The sequence below is a fragment of the Vidua macroura genome, chromosome 2, assembly GCF_024509145.1.
Source record: "Vidua macroura isolate BioBank_ID:100142 chromosome 2, ASM2450914v1, whole genome shotgun sequence".
Classification (NCBI taxonomy): Eukaryota; Metazoa; Chordata; class Aves; order Passeriformes; family Viduidae; genus Vidua; species Vidua macroura.
In genome coordinates, this window is record NC_071572.1 from 83,576,133 (window position 1) to 83,595,652 (window position 19,520).

At 48.3% G+C, this 19,520-nt stretch overlaps 1 protein-coding gene across 1 annotated transcript; it reads left to right on the forward strand.

The window, feature by feature from the left end:
• The first annotated feature begins 1,484 nt into the window (after positions 1-1,484).
• Positions 1,485-12,579, forward strand: ENDOD1 (endonuclease domain containing 1). Its single transcript, XM_053971677.1, has 2 exons — positions 1,485-2,906; positions 8,515-12,579. Exons 1-2 carry the CDS (start codon positions 2,229-2,231, stop codon positions 9,646-9,648), a joined length of 1,812 nt encoding a protein of 603 aa, XP_053827652.1. The 5' UTR covers positions 1,485-2,228; the 3' UTR covers positions 9,649-12,579.
• The last annotated feature ends 6,941 nt before the right edge of the window (positions 12,580-19,520 follow it).

A 19,520-nucleotide genomic window follows, 5' to 3' on the forward strand; every position in this document is an offset into this window, starting at 1 on the left:
CCCAATGTGTATTTTGCCAAAGCTCTTCTGCTCACATCAACAGCCTTAGGGCTATTTTGAATCTGATCTTAATACTCCTTTTGGCATCCGCTCCTATAGGCGTCGCTTGCTATCACAGCCTAAAGGCATCACTCCCTGTGATGCCTATAAAAGCGTCTGATAGCAGATAAGCTACTGCAGCACTGGGTCATCAAAACCTCTGGCCAACTCCAGCTCACTATGTTTGAGTCCTCTGTCTGTAGTCCCTTGGCTGAGAATGTAACCTTCCTAGGGCAGGGCAGTCTTTATCTTTTCAGCATGGTGAGTGCCACAGCATAATGATGGCACAAGTCCCTTTAGTAATAGTGATGTTAGCAAGAGAAAAAAATACACAGCTCTGTGTTCAAGGGTCACAACAGCTATCTTAAATTAGATAGAAACTGGACAGGCACCTCATTTGGACAGAAAATCGAACTGGGAGCAGAGGCGTGGAATTCCATGCTGGCTTTCAACAGATGATCCTCATGGGAGGTGAGAACCTGAAGGTCCTGCTCTTCAGGATGAGTCAGGTTTATCTGTTTGCTGGTAAATGCAGAGCTGAATTGGCAGACAGACCCCAGCCTCACACTCTGAAAGGAAAGAACTCCTCAGAGTTTCCAAAGCCCATAAAAGCCCTTGAGGGTCAGAAGACAGCTTGGGGCTGTACATCTGATGAGACAGAGTTGCCGCTTTGAGGCAAGAGGTTGATTCACAGGTCTAGGACAGAGGCAGGATTTCCATCAGTTTCCTGGTGGAAATCATTGATCTGTTCAGTGTGCTGGTGCCTGCTGTCATGCACATCTTGAGACACCTCATGCTGTGTTTTCATTGCATTGGGACCATGCCCATCTGAAGTAATGCATGTCAGCCTTGAAGTGGGGTGTTTAAATTCATTGTCTGACCTAGCTTTGCCTGCTAGCAGGGCTTACCATGCTTATGAAAATATTTTCTTCTGCTGCCCAGGTAATTGCTAGTCTGGAATCAGAAAAGCACCTAACAGCAAAGGTTCAGCTTCAGTTCTTGATTTTCCAAGAGCCTTTTTACATTCAGGAAAATGAAATTTTATGTCTGTGCTTTCCTTTCCGTCACCTTTCCTGAACATGACTAACTCTTTCTGGCAGGGCTGGGTGACCAGTCATCTGCCTGGACCAAACCCAGGCCCACTTACTACATTTCCTGTTGTTCCCCAGCCTGTCCAGTCTGCCTCTGTCTCCCGTAGCTGATATCAACACACCAAAAGGTGTTGACATATTTCCTTGTCTTGATCCTTCCAGAAGTCATCCCTGAGTAGAGGAATGATGGTCATACAATGCAGTCTATTTTTAGCCTTTCACAGACTCCTTCTCTGACCTTGGGCAGGCTCACTACCTTTAACCACTCACCATTACACTTCATAATTTTCAGTATGGACATAATCCTACCTTGTCTGCAAAGTACTTGTGGCATGATAGCACGTGGGAGGTTTTTTGCTTGGAAATTTTATTATAAAAGGGCCCTATTGGCATCTAGGATTTTTTTAAATTGTTGGCAACACAGCTGATCACATCTCACTTCTTGGGTGGGAAAATGCTACCTTTTCTTGACTCCAAGTTACTGCTCTGTAATTTCCTTTCCATCTCCACTATTTTGAAAACATTATTTTTTCCCAGTCACTGAAGGAATACTGCTTTTACCCAGCAGTAGCCAAGGTGTCATAGGCAGCTGTTTCTTGGATGGATGGTTACTCTGCTGAATATAAACTCAGAGGAGCAGCTTCATTTCCTTTTTTTGCCAGTTCCATAAGTTTGACCAAAATGTTCTGTGGCGGATGCTGATTAGGGGTACGTGATCTGAGGGTCTTCATCCTTCTACCTGTTGTTAATCTCTTCTGAGAGAGGGTCTCCCGAGATGAGGTGATACTTGAGGGTTTTTAATTACCCATACAGCACCAGGAGAGATGGGAAGTGAATGCCTTTCCCAAGCATCTAAGCAGCATGTGGCTGGCAGCAATAGTGATGACAGACACCCCAAAAAGGGACAGAGGACTCCCAGAAGCTCCAATGTTGCCACCTCTCTTCTTTCTCTCCCTCTCCTTTGGCCAGGCTCACAGCTGGAGAGGACAGCTAATACCTTCTTTGGGGTGGTGGAATCTGACTTTGCAGCATCCCCTCTGACAGCCTTAGGAACATTTCTGGCTGTGTCAGCCAAAATTCCTGCCGGGAACTGCTGCAATGCAGCACACCACACCCCCGCCGGCGCTGAGCCCCAGCCTGGACAGTCGGTGCTGCTCAGCTCCAGCCCTGCCGCTGCCAGGGGCGTCCCTCCTCCTCTTCCCAGATGATTTCAGGTTGCTTGGCATCCTCTCCTGCGGGCAGTTGGCGCCCGCAGCGTGTGTCAGCGCAGCCTCGCGCACGTTCGGTTTCCCAACGTGCTGCCTGCAGAACGCGCCGGCTCCCCGAAGGGATCGGCTGTGGTTTCAGATTTCATTTCCCTCGCACGCTACACCCGAATTCCAGACGCTTTCTGGCTTCGCTGCTGCATGGACTCTGAGCGCAGGTCCTTTGCCGTACCCAGCGGAGGCAGACGGGGCTTCCCTCGGCTCCAGGGAGTGGACCATGAAGACGTCAATTGTATTCTTGCTTTGCATCTCAGTTTTTCCAGGCTTTTCCCAGGGCAGAGTTGTTAGAGAGGATGAAACTGGTTTTGCCGAGTGTAACGTGTTCTTCTCTGGACAAGTCCCACCCGAAGGATTTACGGAGCCGTTCCATGTGAAAATCTGTCAGCAGTACAACAAAGAGCCACGATTTGCAACCCTCTACAGTACTAAGGACAAAATCCCTCTTTATTCGGCTTTTAAGTTTACAAAGCCAGCTCAAAGTGAGGAGGAGAACTGGCTGGTTGAACCGCAGGTAAGGCAGCTTTTCCTTCACTGAAAAGCAACTCTTCCTGGAGAACATTTCCTCTGGGGTAAAGCTGGGGCTAGAATTTTGCAGAGGAGGCAGGAACTCTGCTTGTTGAACTTCTGTTGGTATGAATATAGCATGAGCAAAACTTATTTTTATGCTTGGAGCTGGGCAAACAAATAGTTTCTTGTCCCAAGAGCATATAATGAAAACTGAGAGGCTGCTGCATGAAAGTGCAGTGCCAAGGGAGAGGAAAGCCCTCTCTGACACCAGTGATGTGTTTGTCCTGCCCAGCCAGCTCTTGTGGGCAGGGAGCACTGCTGTGGGTTAAACATCGCAGTGTCAAGTTCAAGTTTGTTCTGTTGCCAGTATGAGCACAGTGTTGATAGGGGTTCTTTAGCTTCACTGAGCAGAGATAAAGCATCCATTTGTGGTTCACCAAGTTGATGCTGCAGCTTTTCAGTGTGTCCCAGTGTTGCAGACTGAGGTAGGAAAATGAGTTGCTGTGTTGTGGGGCATGCAGGTTTCAGTCAGGTCAGAAGTATGCAGTATAAAATGAATTTTGCCAGAGCCTCAGTGGTTTTTGTCTCCCCTGTCACTTGGCATGCTTAACCAAGGCCTTCAGGCTGTTCAATTTAAAGGAAATACTTTAAAACTGGCGGTGCCCTAAGAGAACTTTAGCTCTCCTTTTTTTCCCTCCCATTTTTTAGATTTTTCAGCAGTGATAATGACGAATATTGTAGCAACATCAGGCTACCCCATCTGTTGAGCTCAGGAGAGATTATCAGTGTGCAAGGGTGTTTATGAGGGCAGGAATGGCTGCAGTGTCAGAGCAGTGTGTTAGAAGTGTGGCCCTCAGCTACTGGATGTTGCCACAATCCAGTGGCAGCTCACTCCTCTGCCAGGAGAATGCTGTGCTTGTTTTTCTCATATGTGGTGATGAGATACTAAGGCCACAGGCATTGAAGACAGGAGATATTAAGTGGTTATCTTAGCCTGGACTGTCTTCTGGCTCTCTGGGCTGGGTCTTGAATTGCAGGAGTTTCTAAGAGCCTTTTGATCTGAGCTCCTTCCACCTCACAGGTAAGCTGTGGGAGCTTGCCCTTTTAAAACAAAGGAAACTTTTTGCAGACTCTGTCGTTACTGAGTTGTGGAAGGGTGGCAAATTTTTAAAGCACAAAGGGGACCTAATCTGGCAAGAATCTTTGGTCAGTGCCATGGAGGCAGCAAGGTAAAGCAGCAGAGATGAGATCCTTTCCCATTTGCCTTGGCCAGTGACACCCTTCATCACCTCTAGCTCCCATATCTTCTCCTGCTTCTTGTGGTCCAGCTCTCCCAACCTACCTAGGTAGGCTCAGGAGCTGTTCCTGCCATGGAGCAGTGGGCAGCCCCCCCACCCAGTAACTTTGGTTCCCCTGGACCTCCCTTGAGCTGGCTTCTCTGCCCTTCCTGCTCCATCCGTTTTGACCTCTCATCTTGTCTTGGTTCCTGCCAGCAGTCCAGAGTCCCAAACCTTGTGTATCCTGCCACCAAGACCTTCTGTGGCCTCGGAAATAGTAGGGCAGGTGCTACCTTTATTTGATCTGGCTTCTCCAGAGCAGCCTTACAGGTTGACAATAATGGGTCTACTGAGGCCCCACTATAATAATAATGAGACCCCACTAATGGGTCTCTTTCATCCACTAGTGAAATGCAGATGTCTCAGAGGCAGGAGTTAGCAACACTGCAGTTCCCTGGAGGAGTCTCTGACTGAGACAGAAAAGTACTAGGACAAGAAAAAAAAAAATCTGCAGAAGAATATGTAAGGGGAAGAAATCAAGAATATGAAAAATTCCTATAACTCAAGAAATGAGTGCATACAGCCCTCTCAGACACTGCCACTTGGAGGAGAGAGTGGGGAAAAGCTTTCACACCCATTATGTATGTTCTACCAAGGCTAGGTCAGATGGCTGCTGAAGGGAACCCTTAGCAACACTTGCTCTGCAGCACAACCCAGTGAGCTCATATCACCAATTTTCTGGGTAATTTCCTTGCCAAGACAGGGATAGCTGGGTATGAGCTGGCTCAGCTGCACAGTGGCATGTGCTTACACATGGAGATGCAGACACACAGCAAAGGGAAAGAAATCACTATAAAAACACTCTCAGCACTCTAGTGAGGGCCTCAAGGTTGTCATATGCTTTTTTTTTTTTTTTTTGTGATAATGATGTAAGTGGTGAGGGCACCATCTCACTCCCTCCTCAGGAATGTCTGCCTGAGAAACAAATGCCAAATGTAACAGAGAGGCAGTAATTGGGTGAGAAGTGTGAGGAATGTCAGTGCCATCCACAGCAGATTGGCAGCTGGAAACAATGAATTAATTCAGCAATTAGGGAAAAATTAGAGAGCAGGAAGGGTAGGCTGATGAGCAGGGTACTGATGGGACTCCTCAGATCTGAAAACCTGCTCTGCCACAGATTTCCTAGGGGTTGAGAGTAAGTCACTCAGGTGTTTTTTACCGCATTCTATTTTGATTGTCTGAAAATCTCTGTGCTTGATTCTTTCTGTAGCTTAGAGAGAGATGGAAAACTCCATAGTTGCTTTTTCCATCCTATTTTATGAGGGGCTGGATGAAGTGCCTTATGTTTTCATTTGGTTAATGGCTACCACCAGGCAGACAACCAAGATGGGATTCTTGCCCAGCTATAATGCAGCTACCTCTGAGCTGCTCTTGCAATCTCTCTTGGTAGAGAGTCAAGAGAGCAGGCACTTCTAGAGCCACTCGTGAATGTCCTACTGCAGAAACTTCAGCGTAAGACGTCGTGTGCCTCTTCCCTGAGGTATGAATCCCAACTAAGGTTGGATCAAACATTTCCACTTCAATCAAAGGTGTAAGGGTGCCTGAGGAGGTAGTGGTGGGAGAGGGAAGCTGAAGTTCAGGGATACTAGATACAAGGGTGGGGAAGGTGGGGGTGGCAGAGTCCTGCCTTGTTAAATGACCAAACCGAATGGAAGCTGCCTGCCCTAATAACTGTGTGTTGCCATACTTCTAATCCCCCTCTGCCCTTGTCCCTTCTGTCAGACTGCACCCTCCACTTAATGACGCACATCAATATTGTTATATGCTAACATCCATACAGGCTGCAGGCACATAAGTTATTTTTAAACCTCCATTCTATGATAAAGAGTTTACCTGTCTGCTTGGATTTTGCCCTCAGCTCTTCCAGGTTATTTGGACAGATGGCTTCATGGCTGGCCCCATAAACACAGATATGTTTTGGGATGACACAAGCCAGAAGCTTTTCAAAGGTATCTTGCAATGCAGATTAGATGCAGTGCTGAGATGGCCTGACTTTGGGATTGAGCTGGAGGAGGCATGAAAACCTCAGCTACACATTAGTTATGACAAACCATAATAGGAGTTATTATAAGCATAATTAGGTGATGTCAGAGCCTGACACATGAGCAGCAGACAGCTGCATTTTTATCATATTCTTTTTTAATTGCACCCAAACAATCTTGGTGGTATGTGCAAAGGCCCCTGCAACTGGACAGGTAACCAGGACATATTTACTTGACAGGATCCTCAAGGTTTGCATGCAGCAGCTCACAGGGAGAAAGAAATTAAGTTTGTTCTGCTTCGTGTAGGTTGATAATTTCTGCCAGGAGGCAGAGCTGATCCATCTTAAGTCTATATGTCCTTGTAGATTGGCAGCACTCACCATGGAAGTGAGATGGGGTGAGTGTCTTTGAGAGGGTATAAAACTCCAAAGGGTCATAGCACTGAGGACAGTTCCAGGGCACAGCCTCACATCTGTGACCAATCCCCCTCACCTCTTCTGTGCTATTAAACACACTGGGTGCATCCCTTGTCCCATGGCACACCATCATCTTATCAGAAGGGGAGAATGGCAAGGGAAGGGGGGGGGGGGGGAGGAAGAGACAGCGATTTTGTGGAATGCAAAATGTCAGGCAGTGCATTTAGAAAAAGCTGTGACTTGTGCATCAGCACATGGGACTCACTATGATCCTCCCAGTCCTGAAGCAATAAGCACCAGATGCTTCAAAAAAAAAGACCAAGAAACCTCCTTAGCAGGAGGTGGGCTAATGCAGCCCTCTGCAATATCCAGGCTTGGCACCGTGACCAAGCTTGGCACAGAGGGAGCCTTGCGCCTTGACTGCAGGGGTTTGGCTGATGCAGGAAGCCAGCCAGAGCTCAGCTCCCAGGTGAGGGTGATGGACAGTTGCTGACACTGGCCCTTTCACCCTCACTCTCAGCACAGGCTTGTGCAGAAATGTGAGGAGTGATGTGCCACTAAGAGGATGCAAACTCTGTGTAAGGTGGCAAGGTCATAATTTGGTATCTGTCCAAGTGTCCTGCAGGGTGGTCAAGAGACAAGGATGGATGACTTGGCAATGATTCAGTAGACTATGAACTGTCTGCCATAGATGTCTCCAAAGTGCACATTATATAGTGCAGGAAACAATTTATGGGCCAGGGGCAAAGGCAGAAGGTTTAATTGGGCCAGGACAATGCGGGGACCTGAGGGCCACAGCCTCTGGAACAGAGACTACAGAAGACAGTGACTGCCAGAGATCATCTGCCATCCCTGAACTTCTACCAACATGTTCACCCTCTAATTTGAGGAACAAAATGACAGTTTGGCGCAGCCCTCTGGAGCGGCTGCAGGCAGTGTCAATAGGAATGACTATGGATCAGACAGAGCCATGGCCACCTGAGAAAGACCTGAACACACCCTGCCATTTAGTGCTTCTCCTCCCACTGCTCTTTACCGCCTCCACCTGCCCCCTTCCCTCATGCGTGGCTCCAGGACAAACTCCCATGGCAGTAATTGCTACCTCTGGCACCATTGCATGGGAACCAAAAGCAGGTAGCACAGATTCCATCGAGGACCTTTGGTGATGGCACCCTCACCCGTGTTATGCCAGGAGCTGTGTGGTCATTAAGGATGAGGTTCAGACTGTTAATGACATGAAGATCAGGTTGCTGATGACCAGCCCTAGGACCTCACTGCTGTGACTCTTGTTCAAGGTGGGGTAGTTCAGGTCACCTAACATGATGTCTGGCTTCATTCTTGCTTCTTACACAATAGGTAGTGAGAGGTAAATGCCTTCTCTAGACATCTTATACACCATGGCTTGTTTGGTCTTTTTTCTTTCCCCATGACTTGGATTTGATAGTTCAGAGAAGCTTAAGGTGCCATGGTTAAGTTCTTAAATGAACTGCAGGTACCACCACAGTAGGAGGTGAAAACATGACCCTAAATCTAGCCATCTATTAGTCTTAAAAATCTCTTCTAGGACAAATTACAAGTCAGAGGCTTGGTATATGGTGCCTGGTGAGATTTTGAAGTCTGTACTGTGCTGTGTACCAGACTGGAGAACTGCAAATATCCTTTGGAGCCTAAACCAATGTGTTTGGCAGAGAAGATAAGTAGAGAATACACTCCTCTGAAGCACTCACTTCAAGGAAAGTAATGAGAGGGTGCAGGATATAATCCAAGGTACGGCATGTAGTAGTAGTCCTAATGAAAAATATATGTCAGGGCTCATGTTACACATTGTTTTCTAGGAAGGTGAATTGCATGCAGTAACATTCTCTCTACTCTTTCAGATAGATGATCCAGAAAATGACTTGCATGAAATGGTGCATGAAGCCGATATTGGTGGCACTGTGGCTAACCTTGGTGCAAATCAAGCTCTGACCTCAGACTATGTGGGCTCTGGCTATGAGAGAGGCCTTCTCAATCCCAGTTTGCTTAATGAGGAGGATTTCCAGGTGGCCACTTACACACTCACAAACGCTGTCCCTCTGAGCCCAGCTCTGAGCAAAAGCTGGCACAGAGACATTGGGAAGGTAGTGGAGCAAGCTCTGATCCCTTACTGTTCCAAGATGGATCATCTATATCTCCTTGCAGGCGCAATTCCTTCCAGCATCCAAGTTAAAGGCAAGGTGTCAGTGCCAGAGAGCCTCTGGCTGGCAGCCTGCTGTGATGCTCCAGAGGGGTGGTCCCTGGGACTAGTGAAAAAAATCAATGATGAGAACAGCTTGGCAGACCTCACGGTGGGAGAGTTGGAGAAGCAGCTTCTACCAGGAGTTCACTTGTTCAAAGGCAACTGTGGGAAAGACAAACAAAGCCAGAAGAAAAGAGAAGCAGTATTGCAAGTTGTCAGTCAGATCCGCTCTGGAGAGCAAGTGGGAAAAAGTAACAACCAGGAGACCAAAGAGAGTGGCTGGGTGAGAAAAGTGGCTGGCATCATTGCTACCCCTTTCATCAAACTTCTGGAACTCCTCATCTACATCTTTGTGGAACTGGTGAAATTTGTGTTTTATTTTCTGTGGCTCGTTGTAAAGCGAGTTGTTGGTACAATTCTGGACGGAGTCTACAGCCTGTGGAATGGGATGGTGTCCTACCTTAAAGCCGTCAGCATGGTGCTCATCAGCATCCCCTATGATGTTGGGAGGGTCATCGTCAACATCTTCCTGGGCTTCCTGCAAATTGTTCGAGATGTGCTATCCCTCACCTACAGGATCCTGAGCATCCCTGTGGCATTTGTCCTTCACCTTGCTGCTTTCCCTTACCACTCCATCTGTGCCATTCCCTCTGTCCTTAAAGACATGGCCACTGGGATCGGGGGCACCTTCGCGCTGGTCATTGATGCCACGGCCGCGGTTCTGCATGGCTTTTATTACCTAGCTGGTCACATCGTCAAACGGTTTGTCCCTAAAGCCTCTTCTGATGACTGATAGGAACAGAAACCAAGGCTGCAAATACATGGAATAAAGGAGGAGTGGGGCAATGCTTTAAGATACGTGGCCAAATGCTGTCAATTTCATTCTGGTATTTATTGTAGTGACATTAATAATAATGAACTGACTGGGGAATAACAAGGAGGGCCAAGGCAACGTCGCTTGGGGCCACCACCGCTGTAACTAGAGTTCTGTCTGTTGTAAAATGTTCGGGTTTTATCCGTGCAGGCCACAAATTTTCTGTGATTTGCAGGTGTCAAGATGCTTCCTCTGGGAAATGCACACTAAATGTGGTATGAGGTAATTTCTTTCTGGCTGTGATGACACTGAGACTTACACAGAGGCAGTGAGCTCTGCAGAAGCCCAGCCCTTCCAAGGAGCAGGTGGTGGTGGTTAGGGGAGGACATGACTTACAGAGGGTTACTAGGACTTGATGAAAGGAGAGGGAGGTAAGAGTGCAAGGGGGTGGGAAACAGCAAGGAGCAGGGTGGAATGGGGACAAAGTCCTGCTATTGGCTGCATTGCTCATTTCTCTGGTGTCCCACTGGTGGAGGGGATGCAGCTGAGTATATCTCATATACCTTCCGGCCTTTCCAGACATCTGAAATTGCATGGATCTTGCTGCAAGGAAAGACCCACTGCCCATTTTTTTTTGCATGGTGGGAAAGCATTTCCCAAGATGACCAAGGTCATCTTCCCCCAACCCTTCCTTGCTCCTTCCACCCTGTCTGAAGGTCTGAGTCCTGAATCTTCAAGATGTGGTGTTCTCTGAAGGTCTAAACCCACGAATGTCTTAGCCCTGAAGCCCTTGTGTCTGCTCCAATGCTCAGCAGATCAGGGAGCCACACTTTTGGATTCAAATTTGTTGCCAACTGCCTTGTCTCCCTTGAGAGCTGACTGCTCCTGAAGCACACAGGGGACTATGGACTATCAGGTGGGAGGAGAGGCAGGACGGATCCCAGGCTGCAGCTTTTGTTTTGCTGTGTGAAGACCCACACACAAAGAGACGCCTTCATGTCAGAGGCAGAACCAACTCCTCTTCTACACTGCACATCCTCTCTGCTCTCTCTTCACCCCTTCTTCCCTCTGCCAGCATGAGCCACGTCCTCCAGCATCTGTGACATTGAAGCTGGGTCACACATCAGGGCTTTGCAGGGGGCCAGCAAGGGTTTGCAGCCAGATGAGGAGCACAGAGACATCTGCCACTGCTGGAGAAGGGCACAGGAATGCTGCCCTTCCCTGGGGCTTGGCTCAGCAAGGGGATTTGGATCTCTTGGTGCAGTTGCCTGCGGGAGGGAGGCTTCCTGTCTCAGCAGCATTTACTTTGGTTGGACTCCACAAGATGTTTGGGAGTCCTCCATACATGATTCCTTCCTTTCACACCCATCTGTGTCTCTCCCTCCAGTGCCAGCCTGGTGTGGACCCCTGATCTACCGTAGCATCCCATAATGAGTCACAGGAGTGAGCAAGCTGGTGCTGCCATATCAGTAGTGCTATGTTGGTGGTGGCCTGTCCTGGGTTGAAGAGAACTTAGTTACTAACATGGTCGCTTTGCCCCTGCATCGTGTAGCCTGCAGCAAGGCTGAGCTGGCATGGATGGATTCAGAAGGAAAAGGAGATTTGGCTGGTTCATGATGGGACAGAGTTGTTTCTTTAGTTCAGGAGCTCAATGCAACCAGGTGTGTGTGCACATCCCAGCCCACCCTGTTCAGCAGTGATGCAAATGGCAAAGCAGGATACCAACAATGGTGACAAAGTGGGGAAGCAGTGGCATGAGTGGAAAGAGAGGATGACTCCTTGCCTCACCCTTCATGGGCCACTGCTGTTTGTGGAGAAAGAGAGGCTGTCTGCAAGCAGAACTGGCTTTGTTCAAAAGGAAAAGCAGCTTTTGTGTGCCAGTATTGGTTGTAGTTGGGTGAAGTCAGTGGCATTTTGCTATAGGAATGTTGGGTGCAAGGGGCAAGGTCATGGCTGCTAACAGGCAGAGAGCAGCCAGTGGATGCTCTCCAAACTGAACTTGGCATGTGTCCTCACTCAAACATGCCTGGTCTGCTGTCAAGACAGATGTGGAGCTGATTTCCCATTCCTTCATGAGACCCTGTCTTAATCCTGGTACTCCTCAAGGGCTACATGGCAGCTGTCGAGGCAGGAAAGAGGCCAGCTCAAGCCCCAGAGGATGCTAGGGTGGGGTGACGGGATCCCCAGCAGCCTCTGAAGGCATGTGTGATGGTGGCAGCTCTCAATTGCAGCCCAAGCACTGGGAAGAAGGGGTAGCTGCCCCCCCCACAGCTGTCTTGCACCTTCTGTGTGACTTTATCTCTGACTCATCTTAGCTGTGTGGCACTGCACAGCAGCCAGGCGTGCACTTCCTGGGGCTCTGTAGCCAGAGCAGCTTCCCTACAGCTAAACCCAGCAGCCCCTGCATCCCAGGTCCACCAGCATCTCCAGCGCAGCTCTGCAGTCGCAGTGACGTGGGAGCTCATGTGCTCATAGCAGCAAAGCTGAGGCACCTCAGGAGCTCTGCATTGTCAATTTGCCACCACCGTTGCTACCCCACCTAGCTCAGGCCAGCACATCTCTGCTGCAGCCATGACTTCTGACAGCAAGCAGACAGACCTTGAAATCCATGGCTCTGCAGCTCTATAGGATTTATTATTATTAAAGAGTATTATTAAAATTGTCTTAACATGCTCAGATTTCAAATGCTAAGAACAGTAACTGGCATGGGGCACTTCTCTTCTGTGCTGCATGTCTGAGCAGGCAGTGGGAAATCTGCCTTGAACATCGAGCAATTATCACAGAACAAGCAACATCCTGCAAAAAAACACTGTTTGAGATTTTTCTTATCTAGACATGATTTATGGCTCCTGAGCTTTCCTCTATCCTTCAAAACGTATGGCTTCAACAAAATAAAATAACTTTTCCTAAGAGGGGCTGGTATCAGTTTCTGTCACAGTTGCAAATGAGATAACAACCTAGGGTGTCCTGACTAATCAAGAAAACAGCAGCAGCAAAGTTTTTCCTTGTAACAGCTTGACATCTGATATTAATGGCTCTTTTGTGCTTTTTAAACACCTTTCCTCTCTCAAAGCACTCTAAGACTCAATTAATTAAGCTGCAGAGTAACTTGGTAAAAGCTGAGGTGTTGAGGGCAGTGCATATGACTGTGTGTGTGCCAGAAGAGGGGACTGCTTTATTCTTGTGAGATGCAGTGAGATGCCCCTGGAGTGCTGCATGATAGCCAGTTTTCATGCAGAAATCACAGCACAGCAGCACAGTTCTTCACAGCTCACAGGGAGAAACTCCCTCTTGTGTAGTGCTGGTCCCTGGACTGGCTTCGTCACAACTTCCTTACCTTCCCTACCAGGGGTAATTATATTCCACTGAAGGTATGGAGGTCCTGTGATGAGTAAACCAGATGTTGGCATCTCTGTTTTGCAAGTACCTCTCCTTGGGCAGATGAACCCCTGCAGCTGAGTCTGCAGGAACTGGTGAGGCACTGGTACAGTGCCTGGAGAAGCTGTGGATGCCCCATCACTGGAAATGGTCAAGGCCAAGTTGGCAGGTTGGTTGGGGCTTTGATCAATGTGGTCTAGTGGAAGGTGTCCCTGCCCTAACCAGATCACCCCGAGCTTTGACACAGGGTCTCTGCACCTCGAGGTGACCCTTGTCTCTGCTGCATCCACCTTGGGGCTCGGCACCATAATGGCAGAGGGACTCAGTAGCCCTGCAGGACAGCCCCTCAGTCTCAGGCCCTCTGGGTCACACCTCTGCTACCATTGCACGTTTTGAAGCTGCTCACCTTGCATGGAACTCCATCAGCAGCTCTGTCCCTCCCTCTGGTCAGGGAGCTGCTCCTGTTCAACAGGGAACTGAGCCGTGCTTGCTCACAGGTTATCTCTCCAGTGTAGCCAGTGCCAGAAAATGGAAAAGGTATGGATAATAAATACCAGTGTAACTCGTTTGGCCAGGAGGGATTGTCTGGGAGCAAGGAGTGTGAGGTGTGTCCAGGGTGTGTGTGTATTAGTGAGGTTGCGATACTGTGGGTTTGGCATGGGATGATTTCTCTTTGCTGCACAGACTCCTGGGCTGCTGGACTTACTTCAGTGGATCTCACACTGGGTAACATCTGCTATTGATTTCCACACAACTGGTGTTTCCAGACAAGCAGAAAAGCTTAAAGACTTTCCAGTGGTGTTAGTGTTACAGCTGGTTGGAAAATCTCCAAGGAATTATATTCTGTCAGAATGGGGTGATTTATCAGACAGGGTTCTTTTCATGGCAATTTACCATTTTTAGTGGAAAATAGTTTTGAAGTCCAGGTTGGAACAAGGACAGGAAACATCCAAGAGCAGCCTAGGGTCTGGATTAGTGGTTTGGATATTGACATTCAGCACCCACTCCTGCCTAACAGCAGGTTTGGCATGTGAACGTGGCTCTTTCTGTCTCAGAGGCATAGCCTTCAGCCATGGCCCATCTTTGCATATGTGTGATTTTCTTCCATTTGTAAGGGTGAAAAAACCCTGTCTCCTTTCAAAAAATACTGAAATTGTGACAGTATTCCTGGGAGGTAGAAGACATTTTCTACTAAGCCAGCAGCAAAGTTGCCTGCAAAACTGAAGCAGAGGCTTCAAATTCTTCTGCAGTATCATCTTTATTAATAAGTTGATGTTTTAATCTAATTGAACATGGTGAGGAATGGACATCTGGAGTGGATGTCACTGTGTGACTTTTCCAAATCCCCAGTACCTGCTGGTAGAAGATGGTTATGGACCAATGTCAGGAGATGCAGCAGGTAGACAGGACTGTGCTGGTGGGCAGGGGAGGATATGTGGGAGAAGAATATCAGACTAAATAAAAGGAAGATATTTCTTTTTAAATGAAGGTAAATTACAATGAGTAAAGCCCTGGTACAGGTTGTCCAGAGAGGTAGTAGGTGCCCCAGCCCTTGAAACATTCAAGGTTAGGCTGGATGGGACTCTGAGCAACCTGATCCGGTTGAAGATGTCCCAGGCTGAACCATGTGGCATTTAAAGGTCCCTTCCAACCCAAGCATTCTATGATTCTGTGAAACCAAATAGCCAGTAGCTAAACAGTGAACAGGAAGGGCTGAGAAATGGTCTCTGCTTGATCCTGACACTGACAAACTGCTGATGTGAGTGAAGCAGCTCCAGAGGGATGATACAATAGACTCATGGAGACATCATTTTCTGGATTTATGCCATCTTGATGTAGCCATTATAATTTCTTCTCTGCAGGCACAGGGGTCCCTGTGTTCAGTATGAATATGTCACCTGCCTTTCACCTGGGCACCTCAGCTGGATGCCTGAAGCTGGGACCAGTGAAGCTTGGCTGTGATTGATGGCTGATGGGGCTTGTCCCATCACCCTTGAAGACCTTTGAGGTGTCCATTGACATGGTTCACCCAGATGATGGTACAGGTGGGATGGTCTTTCCAACAGCCCTTTGGAAGGCTCTTGGGTCACTAAATCCTTCCATGCAGGTAGGACTAATATCAGGGTCTGATGCCTCCTGAGTGCTGCTGGACATGGCCCGCAGCACTCGCAGCCACATTTGGGTGGTGGTGGGGGTTGTGTGTGGCCCTGTTGAAACAGATGGAATTAACCACTGTGTGCACTTCAACCACACAGCTTGGCCTGACCTGTGTGGAATGAATCCAGCTCCCAAAGAACTTGGCCAGATTTTTTTGAATTCATGGAAAACATGCACATTTGTGGGGTGGATGAGTTCATCCCTCACCCTCAGGCATCTGTAGGAGGTACACCTTCGCACTGGAGGTGACAGCCTACACTTGAAAACACCACTACACCCTGCAAAAATGAGATGAGTGTCCGATGTAGGGCAAGGGGCTGCCTTCCCCAGGATCTGTGAGGGCACAGAACCCATGGCTGCAGAAGAGGCTGGAATGGTAACAGTGGCTGTCCTGGTGTCAGAGGGGTGCAAATCTGAAGCTCATCACCACAGCAGTTGAGGATGACTACTCAGATAGAATCATTGTGGTTGGAAAAGACCTCTAAGATCACTGAGTCCTACCATTGACACAGCATTACCAAATGCACCACTAAACTGTGTCCCCAAGTGCCACATCCACATGTTCCTTGACCTCTTCCAAGGTGGTGATTCACCAATTCCCTAAGCAGTCTGCTCCAATGCCTGACCATTCTTTCAGTAAACAAATTTTTCTTAATCTCCAAACTAAACTTCCCCTGGTGCAACCTGGGGCCATTTCCTCTTGTCCTGTCACTTGCTACCTGGGAGAAGAGACTGACCCACACCTGGCTACGATCAGCTTTTATGTTTGATCAAGGACAAGTGAACAGGCTCTCAGGCTCCTGTGATGAAGGATAATTTTGTCCATTCCCAGGTCCTGTAATGCTTCAGATCATGCTCCCATTCTCAACCCAAGGGAGGTTTGGTGGTATAGGATCTATCTGGGAACCTGGTCGCTGTTCTTTATTTCCTTCTGGAGCTTTTTCAAAATCTCATTCTTCCTTTCTCCATCCCCCATTTCCAGCTGTGAACAGATGCAGGTGTTCAACACTGAGCACATTCCTGCAACATGTCCTGCTGGCACTGCTGGGGTTCCTGTGGGCACCGCACTGAGGTTTTGGACCTCTGTGGTTGTGGGGATTTGTGCTCAGGTCTACTAATTAGAGCTGGTAATGATGCCTCCAACGGAACTGCTCCTGTTCTCTTTTTCAAAAAAAAATTATTTTTGTTTTTCCATCAGGGAAAAAAAAAAAGAGAGAAAAAGCCCAGGGGTTAGCTTAAATCTAATACCTTGTTTTCAGCTGATCTTTTCAGCATCACTGTGCTGTATTGCAGATGTGAGCTGAACGCTGCATCTCAACCGTGTTTCCCCTGATGTGGAGGGTGGAGGTGGAGGCAGTCCCCCAGAAGATGATCTAGGGCAGATGTCACCCTCTGGTGGAGCCTCTGCCTCTCTCCACGCATTGCAGAGGGAGCCAAGAGAGATTAGCTAGGTAATCTTGCAAGGCAAATTAAATGTCTGTGTTCAGGCAGCATCACCTCCCCAGCCCAGCCCTTCTGGTGCTTTCAGAGATGCTGGGACATAAACCAGCATGGTAGAGGTGGTCTGGGCTGAAGCTGAGCCCTCCTCCACGGGGCTGCACATTGTGGCAGCAAACTGCTAGGGAACTCCTTCCTGAGCAAGTCAACACTGAATGTTACAGGTCACCACTGCTAAAACACTTCTGTTTTGACTGTAATCACATTTTGTTGCATTTTCTGTATCTAGTTTTTTTGTCTATATTTTATTGCCTGGATATACTGATACTCTGAACAACAGCCCCAGGCAGGAGAAGGAGGAGAAGGAAGGCTTCCTTCCTGCAAAAGCACTTTCCTGCAGGTAAGAAAGGTTTCAGTTTTGCTCCAAGGGCCTGAGAAAAGTCTGAGGAAAATAACACACCCATGGAAGATGAGGAGGGTTTTAATTTAGCAGGAAGTACAAATGCAGTGATCATCTTCCTTATATATTGAAAAGCTTACAAAAAATCAATGATATTTACATGAGCTCATTAGCATGATGAGTGATGTTATTTAAAATCTGTGTAATTCTAGCTTGAGTTTGTAGAGCCTCTGGTCCTCTGCCCAGGTGCCTCACCAGATAACTCCATCATGATCCAACTAAGAGTTTTTGGGGGGAGTTTCCATGCTCCCACATTGCTTATAATTAGGTCTAATTTAGCAGGTAGTGCTGAAATGAAGTTGTGCATCTGGGTGCACTTCAGTTAATATACACTTGGTAGAGCAGATCCACCCATGGCTCTGTACAGGGATCTGGGGCTGGTCACCTTTTCTCCCCCATGCTATGGCACAAGGAGCCTGAGGTGATGCTGGGAAGAAGCAAAGGAGACCCCAGGACAAGCGGAAATCCAGCCCTCCAGCTGTGGGCTTGCTTGGGCCATGAGTGGGCAGCCAGTCTCCGCTGGCAGTGGCACACCGCTCTGCCAGCCACCCTGGCCTGCTCATGGCTTCTTGGCTCCAGATGGGAGGCTGGGGGTGCCCACACTCCCAGCTGATGGTCATGGGGCACACCAGGGCGTCCCCCTGTGCTCCATGAGGAGGGCAGGAACGTGGTGAGGCTTAGGGTCAGCCCAGCCAGGTGTCTCCCCAGGGATGTGCTGCCCATGCAGGGCTGCCTACCATTATCTCAGCCATGGCCCTTTGCCAGGTCCCAGGGACATCCCAGCAGTCACCTATGGGCTGCAGGGAGATTGTTCCACAGCCACTCAGTGTGGGCACATGAGCATCCCTGTGACATGGTCCCTGGTCTGCCACCACCCTTTGGTCTCCAGTGTGGGCGCAGGGGGCAGGGGATAGATGGCAGCAGAGCGGTGGCCCGGGAGGATGGGCAAAGGGGTCTTGGGGAATCACCAACACACAAATATTTTTGGCTCTAAATTTCCTGTGGCAAACCAGCTGGAGAGGTGAGGATGGGGTGCAGGGTAACAGGGCTGTGCTCTCCTGTGCTGGGTACCCCCACTTCAGCACTCACACCATACACTGGGTGAGCAGGGACCAAAATCAGGGCAGGGCTCACTTGAGGGTGGCACTGTCCTGCCCTGCTGATCACCCATGCTCTGGGACTCCTAGGGGCACAAGCAGGAATTCCACAGCAGCCCTTGGCTTTGATGAATACTACAAGATTTTTATCTTTTTCATGATGGTGCTCGTGACATGGTGCCCCTCTCAGTCCAGAGCTGCTCTGGCAACTGGAGGTGACAGCCACACCACCTGTACCAAGGGGTCTGGACCTAAGACAACAGATATTTTCAGAGTTTTGGAACTCCCACTGAAAGCAAATAAATAAGCACTGTATATACGTGCAGATATTTATATACATACATGTATTTATCTGTGATCTGTGCATCCTGCAGCTGGAGGTGAAGTTACACCCATAACATCCCAGGTCTGCAGCTTGTGTTAACTAGTTTAGTCTTTCTGAGGGGAAATTATCATCTCCCCCAGGACAAACTTCCCTGGTGATCTCTCAGCACTAAGTCACCCTTCTTCTGGGGATGGATGGGGCAGAGGGCAGGGTTTGGGCACTTGGGGGCAATTTGACTGCTAGGTAAGCTTGGCACTGCCCTGAGCCAGCACCCTCAGCGCACATTCCCTCTTGCCTTTGCATGCCCTTCCTGTTTTTATGGCTCTCACCCACTTCTCCTCTGGGGTTTGCCCAGGTTTCCCTGGAAGAAGGATTAAATAATCTCTGTATTGAATGATACATAAATTAAAACCCACTACACAGGCATGGAGAGGAAGGACACTTCAAGGATTGGATTTGTCCCAAAACACAGATGTTCTGCTCTAGAGATGTGCTCCCCAGCATGTGGCAAATGATGGCTCAAAGAGGAGTCAGGTTTTATCCGTTTTATTTAACCAATGAAATTCCTACTGATAACAATGAAAGTAATTTCAGCAAGTATAAATGCGATACAGTTTTAAACAAACCCCATTGTTCCGTACCTATAAATAGATTTTTCAAAACCTCATAAAAAGTGCAGATTTATGAATTGCTGTTAAAATGTTAATACGCGATTCCTTTGCTTAAAAATGCGTTTTTGTCTCTTAACTCACAAAAAAAGAAAGTTCCTTCTGCATCTGTTCAGATAAATTCAAGTCGGGTAACTTAAAAACTAACAAAAGTCACACACAAAAAATTCCATCCCACTAGGTCAGTCTGTCCTTTCAAAAAAAAGAAAAAAAAACCAACAAACCCAACCAGCAACAACAGGAAAGAAATGATAAAAGCTGCTGTGGGAACCCACAGTGAGCTCCTAGCAGCTGCCTCACCTTGCAGGCAAACCTCCCCTGAAAGCATG